Raw genomic sequence first — 18,218 nt, 5'->3', positions numbered from 1 at the left:
CCCGTGCGGTGCTAACTATTACACAGGGCAACAAAAATGTTGATTTTTTGGTTTCTGATCTCATGCTCCAATCAAGAATAACTAGATTTCGAAAAAACACTGGAATTAAGTATTAAAAAAAATTAAAAAAAAAAAATCAATTGATTTTCAATTAAAAAAAAATTAATATTTCGATGAATGGGTTTTTGCATGATTTAAATTAAAATGTCTTACTATTTTTTGCCCACAGTATGCATGCTAAGCNAAATGTCTGCAAACGCAAGTTTTGATCAAACAAAAAATGTTCCCTTATTTTTTGTGTGTAAGAAAATGAAATTAAACATAGTGAAGTGGTTATATACAATTAGAAATTTCAAAAAATCTATTTTTTATATTTTATTTTCTTAATGTACATATATTTATGAATATACACAGAAAATTTTGTATCATTCCGAGGAATATTTCTGAAGTTACACGCAAATTTGTAAATGCGTTTTTCTCAAAATGTTGTTTTCAAAGTCGGTGACCAACATTACTCAAAAACGGCTAAGCTGATTAGTCTCAAATTTTAACACGTTTTATTTAATAATTAAACGAAGATATTTTAGATTTTTTCTCACTCTTAAATATTTTTTATAAACAATTTTAGACCGAAATTTTTGTTAAAAAATCAATTTTTTTAGAAACCACCATTTTGTCAACAAAAATTTTCTTATTCCTTAAATTAGATTTAACGAAATCTGTTTGATTTTTTAATTTCAGAGGATCCAATACAGAGTTACATTGGTCACCGCAAAACGTTTTTTTTGAGTGGAGTTTCCGGAGTTCAGCAGGAGTTCTTTTCCAAAAAATATTTTTACTAACACTAAGTCTTAAAATACAGTTAAAAGACACCATAATTGTGTACACATTTTTGGACCAAGAACTTAGAAAACTCAGTTTTTTCTGCTTTCTAACTGTATATAACCCCTTATTTAAAAAAATGATGGTCTGCTTACTTTTGTTGTATAAGAAATTTAAGTTAAACATGCTGAAGTCAGACCCAAAAGTTGTGTCGGCCGGTGTTACCAAAATTAGTATGATAAAAGTTAAGGGGTTACATGGATTTACGGATTTAAAAAATCGAATTTTTTATTGTATTTTATTAATTTTAAAACATCTCTAGAATATTGTCCTAAATTTTCAAGATCCGAGATCCGAGTGGTCCTTAAATGCGTTTATCTCGAAACTTTGTTTTTGAAGTCAGTTGACAAGATTTCTCGAGAACTACTTAAACGATCTTCTTACAATTTTACACAGGCCTTTGAGATACAATATTTGAAAAAAAAATGTCGCAAAATTTATCTGAAATTTTAATTTTTTTTGCCAAAATTTCTTCCAAAAATYAACTTTTCAGTTTTTTCCTTCGTCCAGGTTTTAATTTAAGGTTTTAACTAAAACACTTTTTTTTTCTTTTGATGATTTTTTAAGTAGTTATCATGCCATGGCCGAGTTAAAAATATAATTTTCCAAAAGTTTAAAAATTGTGTTGTTAATATTGTATGTTTGTAATAATAAAATATTTCAATTTCTATATGAGAAGAAATTTTTGAAAAAAGACTGTTTTTTACCCCTGGAAATCCATGTAATCCCTTAAATGTTTGCGATTTGTCGCGATGAAAAATCCTCTTCCCATTGAAAATAGGAAAAACAATTATCGTCAAGCGCTAGAATATAATTTTTGTCAAATAGGAGTAAGCTTAATTTAAATTATATTGTGGAAAAATTCCTTTTATAAATTATAAAATTTCTGCAGTTTGACAGCCAATGTAGTATAGTGTACATTACGTATCCGTTACGCGAATTTCTTTTTCATTTCAACATTTACGAGTATATGAAATTAATAACTAAATTATTAGTTTTAATTAAAAAAAGCTACACACTTTTGTTGTAGTATTTTTTTTTTAAATATTTTCAAATGACAAAATGCCTAACTTCTCTTTTAGAATTACACGGAGGTCATTACAGTTAACTTTAAAACTTAAACTTAAATACAGCAATATACGCTTGAAATTAGTAAAGTACTTATAATAAATTGTAGTATTTTCTTTCTATTGAGCTTATTGTTCATTTTAATTTTTTCATCTTTAATTACATAAGTTTTGCTGTTTACAAATGCTGTTGTGATATGTTCATGTTCTGCTGTGAAAATATTAAATACCTACTATGTTTGTATGTATGCGTATGTAGTTTGGTTATAAACTAATGTCTATGTTTTTATGTGTGTGTATATATATCTACATATACGTATTTGTTAGACGTTGGCTTTCAGCAATTCCTGTGACACTGCTACTCCACACATACATATTTCAAATAACATTTCTATCTAACGCTATTTCGTGCGCCAGCTGCCCTTAACATACGTGTGCATGTATGTATATATGTATTATAATTTCTGCAACTTCACTCATTGCGTCTTTTTTGTTTGATTTCTTGTCTTTAAATGGCACAAATTTAATTTTATATTAGTAAAAAAAAATCCACGTTATCGCTGTTTAAACTGCCCGACAGCGGCAGTCGAACTGTGTTATCTACTAATTGGTGGTTTTCATATTTATTCCAATCACCACAGCAGCTCCCAAACAGTCATGCTTGTCGCTTATCATTGTTGACTGTCAATTATGGCCTTTCGTTGCTTTTAACGTTCGTTTGTATGTGTTTTTTTTTATCGATTTTTACGCAGCGGTTTGCGCGCCTTAAACATACACTTCCGGGCAATCCTCGTCTTTGATCGATGTGTATTGCACCTTCTTGGCAACATTATCGAACACCGGCGTTATCATGTATTTAATGCGCTCACGACTCACATAGACCAGCGCCACCACCAGCCCCAACAAAATCATACTCAAAACAATCAGCAGGAAGATAAGTGTCACTGTGTGCTGATTCATGTGCGGCCGTCCGGCTGCCGTGCTACCGTCACTTATGCTTTGCTCCATGCCATTGCCGCCATAGTGCGCATCTGTTGCTGTGTTGAACATCATGGCAGCAGCCGCTACCGCTGCCGCACAGCCGTCCATATTCAGTTCCATGATCGGTAGTGGCTCGACATCGTTGTGATAACACATTAGCGTATTCTTATTGCGTACCGTTACGTTCGTCGAGAGAATCCAGGTGTGAAAGGAGCTGATTTTGCAATCACAAAGGAATGGATTGAGATTGAAGTCGACAATGAGATTGGTGGTGCGATCGCTGCGCGTCTCCAGTTCGTTGAGTAGCATCATGTCGTGTGTCTTCACATATTCAAATTTGTTGCGCTCCAAATCGAGAAAGCGCAAATTTTTCAAGCAACGCACCTCAAAATTGATATCTTTAAGTAGATTATCGCCCAAGTGTAAATCGCGCAGACTCGGCAGATCACAGAAGACATTGCGATCCTTGAAGTGTGTGATTTCGTTTTGCTCCAAATGCAATTTCTGCAGCTTGTTCAGCTGACTGTTCACGAAAATATCATGCAAATCTTCACTTAGCTGTGGCGAACTGTTATCAGCGAACGCGTCGGTTAGGTGTAGACTTTGCAAATTTAGGAAATTCGAAAACACGCGTGGATGATGGTGATTGACTTCGTCATCTTCGCGTGAAATGCTCAAATTGTTATGATTTAATATCAAACGCTCTACATTTTGCACGTGATGATAGGATTTTCCGCGTATTTCACGTATGTGATTGTTGCTCATATCGACGATCTTCAGATTTTTGTAGTCATTAATCGAGCCGAATACATTCCATGGTAATTCGGGCACAATATTACCGGTGAATATTAAAATTTCCACCTCGTCCGGCATGAACTCGAGCACGCTGGTGTTGTGGATGCCTGTATTCGTGCAGTTTACAATGTAACTGATGCTGCCCTCGTACAGCTCGCGTCCACAAAGGCAGGCCGACGGAAAATTGGGTCCACAATTTGAAGAGCCTGTCGCGGGTAATTGTGCCGTGACGCATAAGCAGGTGATGGTGAGCAGCGCGTAAAGCAGCAGCTGTGACTTTATGCTAGCAGAAGTATTCATTCTTGCGCGGTTTATGGTGGGTGGGTTTCGCAGCTGGGAGACAGTTAGTTGGCACTTGTAGATGCTGCAATGGTAGGTAAGAAAAATATTTACATTTATTAACAAATTTAATTATGTGAATTACTAAAAAATTTTTTATTTTAAACGAAAGTCCTAATAGACTAAATAGGAGAAATGTTGCGATGACGAAAAAGTCTTTTCGTATATATCCTGTGCTATCAAATACATTGTGTCATAATATATAGTGTTGGAAAGGTGAGATTTTAAGCTTTACTCAACCAAAAGAAATGAAATTCGGGTTGAAGAAAAGGTGCACATGTTCAAAATTGGGTGAAAATAAGAAAGATACTTGCTATATTTGAAATTTGTGTGTAAAAAAGGGAATGCCACGCAAGCCACCAATGAAATTTGTGAAATTTGCGTAGACGATGTTGTATCAGTTCGTGTAGCACAACAATGGTTCTCAAGCTTCAGATGGAAATTTCGATGTGAAAGATGCACCTCGCTCTGGTCGACCTTTCGTCGAAAAAGTCGATGAAATTATGGAACATATAGACCAGGACCGTCACATAAGCACCCATGAAATGAAATCGAACCATTTCTGAAACGAATGGTAAATGGAGACGAAAAGTGGATCAAATATGAGAATAATGTGCGAAAAAGATCATGGCCCAAGCGTGGTGAAGCGCAACAAATGCCAACAAATGCAACTTATGCTGAGTGTTTGGTTTTGGTGGAATATTGTCTCTAGTGGAAAAATGGCAAAAAGTGGTCGACCAAAATCGTACATACTTGGTTTCTTGAAGTTCATTATAAATATAAAAAAAAGTTGAAGTTTGAATACGAAAAGATTTTTTCGACTGCCAAATATTACAGATTTAAATAATTTTCTAAGAAAAACGGTGAAATTATAACTTCGAAAAATTTGAGAATATCATATTTTTGTCAGAATTCTTAGATATTCTGTATAACCCATTAAGTATTGGCGCATACCCTAGATTATTCTCCACCCTTGTTTGCACAGTGCGTTATTGGCCTCAATCATCTGGGTAGTTGTGGTACTTGAAACAAGTTTTCACGCAAATTGCAACCACTACATGCACACTTTGTCCCATTCATGCACAATATCAAGATCCATTTATACAGCATCATCAAGAGGCCTCTATATGTGCTGCTGCTCTGCTGCATGCAACCAATCAAGTTGAGGGTAAAGTTAAACAAAAAAAAAAAAAAAAGGTTGAGGCTCGACTTCGACTTTCAATGCTAACCAATATTTGTTGCTTGTGCCGTTGTCACTCCATCTATGGTAAATGACTGCATGTTCTTATTCGCTGTGCTTCCATTTCTTTGCCATACTGAGCATTTTCTGCAACTCAAAAATTTATGAGCAAAAGCTTGGAGATTTATGATTGTGAGGCTTCATTTCGATACGTCAACATTTTATGTATATGGATATATGTACTTTACAAGTATATATGCGCATACATACTAGCAGGTCTCGAATGAATGAATGCTGGCTTAAATTGGTTGAACGACTTTGAAACCAATTTCACCTACAAATTGTAGCTGCCCGCCAGGAAATTTGGTTTTTAACATTCAAAACAAGAAAAAAAATTAAATAAAGCTGCACCGTAGCTGTAGTACCCTTCAGAGTAGCATTTTTATGCCGTAAAAGGGTATAACAAGATCTTTCTTTTGAGTTCGACCGGCCAGTTTGTGTAATTCTTATATATTATAGTTTTTTCAGCTAAACGAATTCTTCAAAGAATGTAGCCGGGCCTTCCATGCCAAATTTCTTTACGATACATATGTCTTCAAATCTAAAAGTTTTCCTTACAAGCACTTGTTTCCGACCATTCTGGTTGTATGTCAGCCAATGAAATGGCAAACCTTACTCAAAAGAGATCTCAAAAGAGAGGGGAAAAAACTGGCTTCGTTTTCTGTTCCTATCGGTTTACTTTCTTAGTCTCCTTATTGAAAAACACGTTATATGCAAAAGCGGTCCGATATCGGGAGTTCCGACAAATGAGCAGATACTTGGGTAGATACTAAAGTGTGCAAAATTTCAGATCGATATCTCAAAAACTCCAGAGACTCCGACTCCGACTCAGCTCGTAACGCAGATCATTTATATACAAGTATATACTTTATGAGATGTCCGCCGGGTCCTTTTGTGCTACAAGCTTCGTGGCAAACTTAATACATATATGGTATACAGAGTATACAAACTGAATGAATCTGGATAAAACTCCTTCAGCTTTTCTATTGGCTAAGCTTTCTTCATAACTTTGAGTTTTCATACCTACTGGGCTTCTTTATGGTATAGTCCTATGAATTGGGTAGTACTATAAAAAACCGCTATCCCACTCACTAATGTGAGCAACTGGATGCAAATATATATATATATATATATATACAAACATATGTACACTTGTTTTTCTGTTGGCAATTGAAGTGAAAAAGTTGTTTTTGTTTCACTGAAAAACGCATATGAGCCACAAAAGTCTGCAACGCGGTGCTTGGGGTAAGTTCATAGGTCAACTGTGTATTTATTATGTGCTTACGAAGATATATGTATGTGTACGACAGCTAAAAGTTGTTTACACTACAAGCATTCATACCTATGGAAAAGGGCTTTAAAGTTTGCTCAGTTCACACATGCATACATACATACAGGTAGCACACACTTGAGCTTGTAGTAAGTTTCGAGTTGTAGGGCACCTAAATATGCTGGCAAATATTAAAGTTGTTGTGTACAACAAGTGTTTTGTAACACGCTGCAGAATCTCTTAAGTATTTGCGCACCCAAATTATGCAGATTATATGGCATCCTACTATTTTGTATAAACTCAGACTTTAGAGATTTATGATTTTAATAAAAATATTGACGAAAATACTTCAATAATGAGGAATACTTTTTAATTTAAGAGTCATACCATGTTTGAAATTAAAACAAAATCGTGTTTTTCCATATTTCGACTAGTTATACCTATAAAAATAATTTACTAAAATATCAAATCAATATCTCAAATAGTTCTTGAGTTACAGCCACTCAGTTCAATTAATTTATGTTTAAAAGCATTTTTTTCGAAACTACATTTTTCAAATTTGCTTGAGTGTTCACTCGGAGACAAATTATTAGATTGCTATCGCTCTGCATGCATGTTTTATGTATAAAGGTAATCCATTTCGATGTTCTCTACTGTTTTAAGGAAAAAACTCAGAAACTTCAAAATTAATTGGGAATGGTTATTATCATTAGAAACACATTTATTTTTGGAACATTATCTCTTTCAAATATTGGCCGCGGCTACGTCTCAGATGGCAAAAGTTCAGTTCAATTTTCGATGACTCGTTCGAGTATTTCGAAGGGTAACTGGCGTATGACACGCGTAATGTATTGCTTTACGGGTTGAATTGAAGCGGCATTGTCCGCATAGACTTTAGACTTTGTATATCCCCACAGGAAAAAGTCTACCGGTGTGATATCATACGATCTTTGTGGCCATCGACAGGCTGAAAATAAGAAATTATCTGTTCATCGTAGTAAATCCATTGATTGATGAGATGTGTGGGAGGTGGTGCCGTATTGTTGAAATCAAATGTCCCCGAGATCACGAGTTTTAAATTCAGACCTAAAATAGTCAGTTATTAAGGCGCGATGATTGTCGAAATTGACGGTTAGGTTCTCACCGGCATCATTTTCTTAAGAAATATAGAGCGATGATTCCACCGGCAAACAAACCACACCAAATCGTTGTTTTTTCTGGACGATTTGGTAGCTCTTGAAACTCTTCTGATTGCTTTTCGTCCCAAATGCGGTAATTTAGCTTATTTACATACCCATTGAGCCAGAAATGGGCCTCATCGCTGAACAAATTTTGGCTTAGAGACATCGGAACTTTTCAGGAAGTTCGAGTGGATTCATTTCTTGTATCTGTAAATGTTTATTTCGCTTGGTGAACTGAAGAATTCTTGATGGAAACCTCTATGGAAGATGTTTCAAGTATGAGCTCTTAGCTGTAACATCTTCACTTTTTTCTTATGGTCTTCAAAAAAGGTTAAAACGATGTTTTCGTAAACTTAATTGGTAAAAAGAAATTATTTGATTATTTATAAAAAAAATTTCTTTATAACTCAATGAAGAAATGTGTCTAAGTGTTTAGTGATTCGCAATTGATATCACTGAAACAGCTGATAATAACCGAACCTGATACCCAAAAAACTAAACATAAATGGATTGTTTACTCCTACGGTGACCTGATTCTCACTTCCTGTTCCTGGTCAAGTCAGAATTGAAAATATTTTTTTTTTCTAAAAAAATTCAGAATATCTTTGTTAATAGTGTATGTTTGTAACAATAAATAATTCTAATAAGAAATTTCACTTGTTATATGAGAAAAATATGGTCTTGGCTTTCATCGGGCAAAAACACAGTTTAGACTTAAGTTATTATCCCCTTACAAAAAAAAAAAAAAAAAAAAAAAAAAAAAAAAAAAAAAAAAAAAAAAACACACACACACAAACTTCCCCAATTCCAAGACACGACTGTGAGTTGAAATATTTCAAATTTTATTATGAAAATTTAAAACTTTGTACAGTTATTACGAACAATCATATATATATGTGTTTTCCGGCAATTTAGACTACGAAGTTAATTTTATGAATATTAAAAGTTTTGTAATTCCGGTGGCCATAATAAGTGGCTTAAATTTTTGGGCGATTTAATGCAATAACAAATGACGGCCGACGCTACTGAAATACTGAAAACTTGTAAACACTTTGAGTAAATATGTTTTTATTACAAATTTATGGCTGTATATGTGCGATGGTGTGTGTGCGTGGGCATAATTTAAACGCTCGTGGTTTACGCCAACCAAAAACTTTATTAACTTAAAATACTAGATATTGTATAAATATGCAGTTATGCCTTGCTCTAAGTTACCACCAAACGTACATATACACGCATACATACATACGTAYATTCATAGAAACATACACAAATTTATAAAACATAAATCGCATGCCGGCTGTGCGAACTGGATTCGAAATTGCGTTTTTAAGTTGATCATAAACTTAGTTGCAGTTGCATGCAGCCATTTATGGCGGCAGCACAAAAACGCTGCCTGCAACTGGAAATACAATAAAAATGTGGAAACTTTGTAACAATTGCATTGTAATCGCTTTTAAAGTTTGCAGTTGGTTTTTAATGTCACAAATTAATAGTTCGTAGACGAGGCGCATGAATGGCGCTGGTGTTGCTGACAAATGCTGTGGGGGTCGTTTGGTTTGCAGAACAACTTAAAGTGGAAAATTGCACTTGTCGCATATTCTGTAAATCTTAAGCTGGGATGTAATGACCCCAGCCAAGGTATATGGTACTTGGTTCCAAAAATTTTAGTTGAAACGAAATGTCGGAGGAGTATAGAATATTTTTTGAATATATTTGGAACTTAACATAAACAGCTTCAGAACTCTTGCGAACACTTATTAAAGGCAGATAGTACGATCTATAATTCCCGGACCTAAAACTTCCTCTCATAACTTTTAATTAATATACTTCAGAGGAAACCAAAGGCAGTGACGTCTCTAACTCAAAACGGCAAAAAAAAAAAAAAAAAAACTTCGAGTTGGAGAAGCTTAAAGCTATGGAAGGAAATTTGTTCGAAGTTTGACTTCTATTGCCAACTCAAGAAAGCGAATTATGTAGAACTTCAAGTTATATAAGTTCCAATCATGTCTTAAACTCGTTTCTTCGTTACGCTACAGGACCTATACAAATTGCCCGGTCTATAAACCTTAGGCACACTTTTGCTCTCTAACGTCTGAAGAACTGTTAAAGATAATTTAACATCGTTCTTGTTCAACACCACTCTCATTTTTCTCAACTTTCACTGACTGAGCTTATGATTTCTCTCAATGCAATTTACTAGAGCTGACGCCATAAGATATCTTCGTTTGTGTTCTCGATTTTTTCACTTCAATCAGTTTTGGGATAGTAGATCTCCTTGAGCAAAAAAAAAAAAATTGTTAGCTGCCTCTTAGTTCGACGTTTACCCATTTTGCTCTGACCGGGAGGTTCACGTAACAATATCATCGTTTGTGTTCTCGACCTTTTTCAATCGAATCGAATTTTGGGTTGTACATTTCCTTGTTCAATAAAAAATTTCCGACGCTTACCCAGTTTTTTCTGCCCGGGAGGCTCACCATTACTTTGGATAGAGCTTGTGGAATCATAGCTTTTCTTGACTGAATAGGGTACAATTATTGCATGATCTCAATCTTCAATTTTCTATCGCTGTGCTTGTTTTTTCACCGAATCGTCCTCGCAATCTCATAACAAAATTACTGTCGTCTTCATATGAAAATTCGAATTCATTATCCTCTATATATTATTGATCTCCCGAGTACACTCGTGGCATGAAAATTCTGTCGTGTCTTGAGAAAACTCACCTTAAATTGAAGTAAATAATCTCAAGTTACACTTAAGTGTTCCCCCTCTCTTCTGTTCCAACGGCATTAAAAGTGCAACGCTATTGTTATTGCTTCTACAATATTAACACAATACACAATACTAATAGAGATGAAAGCTACAAAATAAACTGTTCGGTTGTTGTTTGGCTTAAAGTTGGCAACTCTTGACGGCTCGTGCGCGCTTAAGTTCTGGTTAACTATTTCAAAACGGATTGTTTACGCGTTGCGAGACAACCTCTCTTAACTTTTGCGCCCACTATGACCATTCGGCAGCCATGCGGCACAATGGAGTAATTTCGGCTCACTGCACCAAAGGGCACTACAGCTGCTGCGCCGAAGTTGTGCGCGCCTGCCTTTGCGGTCGGCGGCTGGCGGTTGCGCTCAAAAATGTAAAAGAAAAACTAAAATTTGATATTCACATGCAAACTACATATACATACATTTATCTAAATATACATAGAAAGTGAGGTTAACTGCGAGACCTTGGGAAGAGACAGTGTCGATTTTCACAAATTTCTGTAAAATTGAAATGCACATAAATTTTCACTGGGCCATAGAGTGCTGCAAGTAAAATATGCAAAAGCATACAACAAAATAAAAGCCAAAGAGACAAAAACGGTAGCGTTAACAACGTCTCTAATAACGGTATAGTAAAAATTCGCCGAAAAATACCGAGTAAAATTTAATAGCCTGCTGAAAAGTTGAGCGCTGTAAATGACAAAAAGCGGAAAAGGGAAAGCGCCTTTTTCTACTTTTTGTTGAAATTAAGTTAAAAACTTTGCATTTTTCCAACAGTTGTTGTTGTCTGCTAGTATGCACGAATATGTACATATGTATTGGCTTTTCAATTGTGTTTGACAGCCTTAGTTTGAAATGCAAAAGCATAGCTCTGAATGCACAATACCTAATTGATCGGAAATTAAATTAAAAAGTTAACGCTAACTAAAAATGTGTCTTCTTCTAGGATGAAAAAATTAAGTTTAATTAAATTTAATTTAATAATTTGGTTGAATTAATTATTGGCTGCTTCAAATGTCAATTTTTTATTAACGTTTTTGATAATTCGAAATATAAGTCATAGATTCAATTAGTTTTGCTAAAAAAAAAGAAAATCAAAGAAACAAACCAAAAATGCTGAAAATTAACGGTTAGCTTAAGTTCTGTAGAAACTGCGATTGAGCAGTGAAACAAAGATATGCCATTGTATCGAACAAAATTCCGTATATCCTATAGACAGAATCTCCTCCTCTAAGTGAGCAAAATTTGTACTCATTCACAGAAGACAATATTATCTGAAAATATGAAAGAAATTTTCAATACGTCAAGTAGTTCCGGCTACTCTTTAATTCAAACAATTCTGTATTGCAGAGTGTAAACATAGAAAGTAATAAACAAAAATCTAAATAAAGCTCAGAGAAAAGCGTGAAAGCTGTATGAAAGCTCTCTTTCTTCTATCTCTATTTCTGTATTTGCTATCATTTATCGCATTGCCTTCACCTTCATGTCTTCTCTCAGTATAGCGTTAGTGAAATTTTTAAAATCAACGCGACAAAATAACGGTACAAACTTTGGCCATTTGTGCGCAAAATGTGGCAAATGAGGTCGTTTGGTGACCTCCCCTTGATGTTGCTCTATATTGTCATTACGTTCCACCTACCGTTATAAATGCGACTTCTTGTTATGTTCTTCTCTATGTATTATGTTTGTATGAAAACATGTTTGCTGCAGTAAAACAAAGCGTGGCGCAACAGACCGTAACTGTTCTCGGCTCTCAACGCTGTGCGGTTTTGTGCAAGAAACAAACGTCTTTCAAATTATTGGCCAAAGTTTTTCGATTTGGTTGTTGCCGCACTTTTTCCTGCTTAACTTGTTTTATGCCAAGTTGTTTTGGTTCGTTTTCTTCGCTTTTTCTTCGTGTGCTCGCGGTTGAAATAAATCCCAACAAATTTGCTTATTTAATCACGTCTTGCTCAGAATTTTTCGTTGGGTGATTAAGAAGTACTAACGAATGGAGTTTAATAAAAATTAATTCGGCGAAGCTTTATCAATAAAATAATTATTTATACCAGAGAACGAGAATTAAAAAAAAAAAACAAATAATTTCAGATTTATATTCAAGAGGTTGAGCTCGGGTTAAAAATTATATTAGATGAAAACCATTTTGATCCACTTTTACCGTTGATTTGTAGTACTACTTTGCAATCGGTACTCGTACACCTGCGCCATTTTGCAATTTCGGTTGCATTACAAGCAATTTGTGTGAGCATGAATCTTCAGGCAGAATTCGGTATACGTGAAACTAAGATCTGCGCTAAGCGTAGCCACCCACCTACAGCCAGCCTCCGCGTGTAAGAAATTGAAAAAGCAATGCAATTTGTAAAACAGCAAAAACAGTAATAAGAAAAGTCGTAAGGAATGCAAGAATTGGCTGACTGAAGCGACAGACAGTGAATTGTGGTGCCACCTTTTTGTTTTTAAATTAATTTTTTTAGATTTGACATTATTCATTTAAAGGAGGTTCTGACGATAACAGGGATACCCAAAAAATTTTGAAAATTAAATTAGTTTATCTTATCCATTAACGGAAAAGCTATTTTAATACTAGTTTTTCTTTAGAAATTATAATGGGTCGCTTCCTGGATTCTTTGTAGTTATAAAAAGTCCCTTTACTGGTGTAGTCACCGCTTCTGCGGTTATAGCCGAGTTAACAACAACGCGACAGTCGTTTCATCTTTCCGGAATTTGGCGCCAATTCGAGATACCAAGCTGAGACTGGTTCTTCTCTCTTTCTTTGATTCTTCCGGCGGGTACTTCGTTGAATACTTTCAGAGCTGGAGGGTTTTCATCAATACGGACGATATGATCTAGCCAGCATAGCCGCTGTTTCTTAACTCGCTGGACTATGTTGCCAATGCGCAAAGGACTCTAAATCTTCCACAGAACTTTTCAGACGTTGTCATCGTCCATACCTCTGCACCATATAGCAGGACTTGGTCTTTGTTGGTCGAAAGAGAGCTTTGCTTTTCAATTGTCCACTCAGTCCGAAGTAACAGCTGTTGGCAAGAGTTATTCCGTGTTGGATTTCGAGGTTGACATTGTTGTTGGAGTTAATGCTGGTTCCATGATAGACGAAATTATCTACGACTTCGTTTTGATTGTTAAAAGTGATGTGGGAGTCATGTCGCGAGTGTGACGACTGTTTATACCAGGAGATGTTTCGTCTTATTCACTACTAGACCAATTTGCTTCGCTTCCTTATCCAGTCTGGAGAAAGCAGAACTAACGGCGCGGGTATTGAGTTCATTGATATCAATATCATCAGGTCAGTTGCTGATTTTCCAGGCCTAAAGCCACACTGATAAAGTCCAATCAGTTTATTAACGGTGGGCTTTAATCTTTCACACAATCATGGTAGTTGGCGCAGATTGTGGGGTCTCCCTTTGTTTGGATTGCGACCATATTCTATAAAAAAACTGATGCTCAATATTTGAATAGCTCGCCCGGCAATCCATCAGCCTTGACCGCTTTGTTGTTCTTCGGACGAGTAGTTGCTATTCGAACTTCTTCATGGAGTGGATGTTCTATTGTCATCAATTTGGGAATCCGGTTCACCATCTCCTCACTGGCATTCGGCAGGTTAGAAAAGTATTCCCCCCATAAATTTAGTATGCTTAGACCTTTTAAATATTACGAAAAAAAAAATATCATAGCAAAGGCTCTGCGGACTGTCCTGTGATTCACAGAAATATAAGATGTCTGCCTCGGTGAAAACTATTTCAAGGGAGTAATTGAGCTTAAAAAGTACCTTATCGGAAGTGGTGCTACATTTTTATATATAAGAGTATATTTGATTTTTTAATAATCTGGGTAAATTCTGATTTGATGTGATAAAAATAACAAAAACTTATTCCAAAAAAATACCATGAATTTTATAAAAAAGAATATAGCAAGCTGGCAACGCCGTTATGGGCTGCATTGATTTGCGTTTTATTTGAATACTTCGAATGCCTTGCTAGCTGGCTAAAGCGTGTAATGCAACGTGAGGGCAGAAGAGCTTTGATGCCAATTTGTGAGAGTGTGTGTTTGTTGTAGAAACAGTACTTTGCATATTGCTCAAGATTTTTTGCCTTCCGGCCACGACTTCTACTTTTGGTATTCTTTTATTGCTACACGCAGTCTGATTGCTTTCGGCAGGCATCCTTTTTTCCCTATAAACATATTTCTCTTGTATCTTTCATGTCTCAATTTCTATTATTCCTTTTTCCGTCATACGCAAAGGCTGGTGCAAAAGCTGTTGCCACCAAGCATGAACATGGCAAGTTAGCTGTTTTCGGTGGCAGCGGTAGCAGCTGTCATTGCAAGCAATAACACAGCGTTTTCTTGCATTTAATCTTCTTCTTTTTCTGCTTCCCCTCTCAGTTGTGAGTGGCTTTGGGTGTTGCTGTTGGCCCCACTGCAATATGCCTTTGCTGCATGCCTGCAGTCACCTTCGCATTCAAAAGGCATTGTGTTGGTGAAAGAATGCCAACGAGTGTGGAAAGTGAATGCGGCAGAAGCATGCTTAGAATTGTATAGCTGTGTGCCTGTCGTTGATTGTGTGTGTCCGTGTGTTTTTCTGTGTTGTCTGCTTAGTAGTTTGGCCAACGAATTCGCAACAATCCCAAAACAAGGGAGATTCTCTGGAATGTGCATATGTAACAGAATCACTACACCACTAATAACAACAACAAAAATTGTTAAAAACAACAAAATTACCAAAGATACAATTGATGCAAATGCCGCAGCACCATAATGCCACAAGCACTCGTGCAAGTCTTAATCCACCATAGGTGCACGCAAAACAAAAGAATTTTTGCAAAGCACAAGGCAAAATTTCGTTATAAATGTGGGCGAACCCCGTAGAGAGATTGCAGGAGAAAGAGAAAAGAGGATCTAAGAGTTGCCATTTCATCAAGAAAAAACCACGGCTTGCTCAACATCAACTGATGATTAACACGTCAATAAAATAAAGGAATTGGTGCTTAAGAATCGACGATTAATAGTCAGAGAACTTACGAGCATCGTTGGAATATCGGAAGGATTATTGAGAATAATTCTGAAAAATAATTAAGGCCTAAGAAAAATAAAGCACGAATGGTCTCAATAACACAAAATTTTTTCGAAAAACAGCGTCGCGTTAATGTATTTGAAAATTTCCGACTACCTGGACATTATGAAACGAAATCAAGAGAATTCACCAATTCAACTTTCAAAAGAAGTTTTAACAACACTTAAGTAACACTTCAAATGGACTAATTAATTATGCCAATCTCTGCCACTTGGCTGCTCGAATCGCCACATTAAAAAGGCTAATTATTTTTAATTGAAAGCGGTTGGTTTTCTGTTCTATCACGTATTAATTATGCCAATATATGTGATTTATACCAGTTGCTTGTTCGTTTTGCCAGCTTTACTGAATCCAAAGCATATTATTGGTAGAAGAAACATATTTATGGTTGACTGAGAGATATTTCTGCAATATTTTCCCATATGTACTTTTTGTTCAACAAAATGTTTGAATCGTAAATTGAATCGCTTCAGTTGCAAACGAATACGCTTTGAAACAAAGAGCTCTATTAAATTAACAACAACTACCACAGATGGAACAAAGAACAAATTTTGTATACATATGTTCATGTCTATTTGGAATATGCATCCTGCAGTGAAGCTCATGCCTCACTGCTACGGTTCTAATGTGTTAACATGACAATGTGGCAGAAAACAACAGGCGTTCAATCGTTTGAAGTTGGTTTAAAATATGAGAAATATAACTAGTTTCGAACTAGTACAAAATATAGTAATTATGAGAGAGAAATTAAATTCCAGTGATCTAGTGATTTAGAGTCAGATAGAGAGGCAAACGATGAGAGTGGAAAATACCTTTTGGATTAATAAATACCGAGATTAGATACAGTGAACCTCACCTGGACAAGTTATACCAGTTCACGGACTAGAACTTATCAGTTCAGTTCTCTTTCGTACAGAAAATTATTGTGAATTGAATATACTTCGCAGTTCCTCAGGAAAGGGACGCTGATATGACAGCACGATGCTGGCACGATACTTGAAGGTATCTGCATATTTTACTTTTATATTCACAAACAAGTCAACTGAAGTCAAGAGGCAAATGCAAGTGACGAAACAATAACATGAACAAACAAAATAAATATGAAAGAGAGACGAAGCAAACAAACAATGCCCGCAATTTGTAATGTCACAATGGCCACAACAACCTAGAGACAATAACAACTACAACTGCTGTCATGATGCAAGGAGATTGTCAAGTGGTAACAAAAACAAGAACAACAAAAGCAATGCAGCAGTTTGTAGCAGCAGCTTTTGCAATTTAAATTGAGAAATTCGCTGCCAAGTTGTTGTTGTACTGTTGTTGTGTCAAACTGCGCCTGTGTGCGTGTTTGCTTCTGTCATGTCTATTATGCACCTTTGACAAAGTTCTAATGGCAAAGTGGAAGAGCTGCCTTTGTTTGTCATTTTCTTGTCGCTGGTTGTTGTTAGGTTCGCAGCTTTGATAGTTCACCAAAGCACTGCTGCTGCATGAAAGAGGTTGCAAATTAGTTTTTCTTGATAATAAAAGAACGATAGATGTTTGAAAGCCACTGGAGAAAAAATTTATATTGCAAAAAAGTACCAACAGTTGCACGTGGTTCAACTAAAATTAGCGAGTAGCGAAACGAACGATCAATTGAACTCAGTTCGAACATGCGTGTTATTTTTGGGCGAGTTTACACAGCGATAGGTGTGTTGAAGTAAATTTGCAATTAAACTTTTTTTTTACCAAAAGTGTTGCCACCTGGTGAGCATTTTTAACTACTTTAATTTACTATGTTAAATGAATTAAAGGGACTAGAACTAAGTTATATCAAACTAAAGAGGTTGTAGAAGGTTTATAGCTAAAAATATTGCAGAGAAGGGTTGCCATATATTTAAACTTTTTATTTAATTAAATTGTTTAAATAGTTGAAACCAGTGTATAAAGAATGTTGGTCTCATATATTATGCTTTACAAAAATATGTATATGCTAAACTAAACTAAGATAAATAAACTAACAATATAAAAAAAAAATGTCAAATATATTTTTATGAAGCGTTGCCACCTTTTTGAATTTACTACATTATGTGTACCAAAATATAATAAATAAAACAAGAATATACCAAGAAAATGTGAGCGAATATATTTTTTGTGAGGGGTTGCCACCTGTTTCAAAAAAAAATTTCCATAAATTGTAAACAGTAATTAAATACAAATAAATTCTTGTACCAATATTATACTAGTTAGTAAAATATGTTTATCTGCGTATATTTTTGAGTAGTGCTGCCACATGTTTGAAATTACTATATTATGTGGGTACCAAAATAAAATAAATGAAACAACAATATTTAAACAAAATATGTATGTACGGATATATTTTTGGGAGTGGGTGCCACCTGTTTCAAAAAAATAATCCATAAATTGCCCCATAAATTCCATATATATTATCTCGATAAAACAACAAGTAAGGAGGGGCTAAGGTCGGGTGTCACCGAACATTTTATACTCTCGCATGATAAAGTGATAATCGAGATTTCAGGCGTGGTTATTTGGTACATATCATCACGGTGTTCAGAAAATATTATATACCGAATTTTATTGAAATCGGTTGAGTACTTCCTGAGATATGG

At 35.4% G+C, this 18,218-nt stretch overlaps 1 protein-coding gene across 4 annotated transcripts in view; it reads right to left on the bottom strand.

Annotated features, from left to right (window-relative positions):
* Window positions 1–2,676: 2,676 nt before the first annotated feature.
* The window catches only part of LOC108968662 (leucine-rich repeat-containing protein 15), a 128,413-nt gene continuing 112,871 nt past the window's right edge, over window positions 2,677–18,218 (bottom strand). For all 4 annotated transcript variants that reach the window (XM_018932818.1, XM_018932817.1, XM_018932819.1 and 1 more), the window contains one exon: window positions 2,677–4,089. In XM_018932818.1, coding sequence (XP_018788363.1) covers window positions 2,715–4,025 — 1,311 coding nt within the window. In that variant the 5' untranslated portion in view covers window positions 4,026–4,089 and the 3' untranslated portion in view covers window positions 2,677–2,714. The remainder of the gene's footprint in view (window positions 4,090–18,218) is intronic.

This window comes from Bactrocera latifrons, unplaced genomic scaffold (genome assembly GCF_001853355.1).
Source record: "Bactrocera latifrons isolate USDA-ARS-PBARC rearing strain unplaced genomic scaffold, ASM185335v1 scaffold_223, whole genome shotgun sequence".
Lineage (NCBI taxonomy): Eukaryota > Metazoa > Arthropoda > Insecta > Diptera > Tephritidae > Bactrocera > Bactrocera latifrons.
Note: the sequence above shows the minus strand (reverse complement) of the source record. Positions and strands in the feature narration are given on the sequence as shown.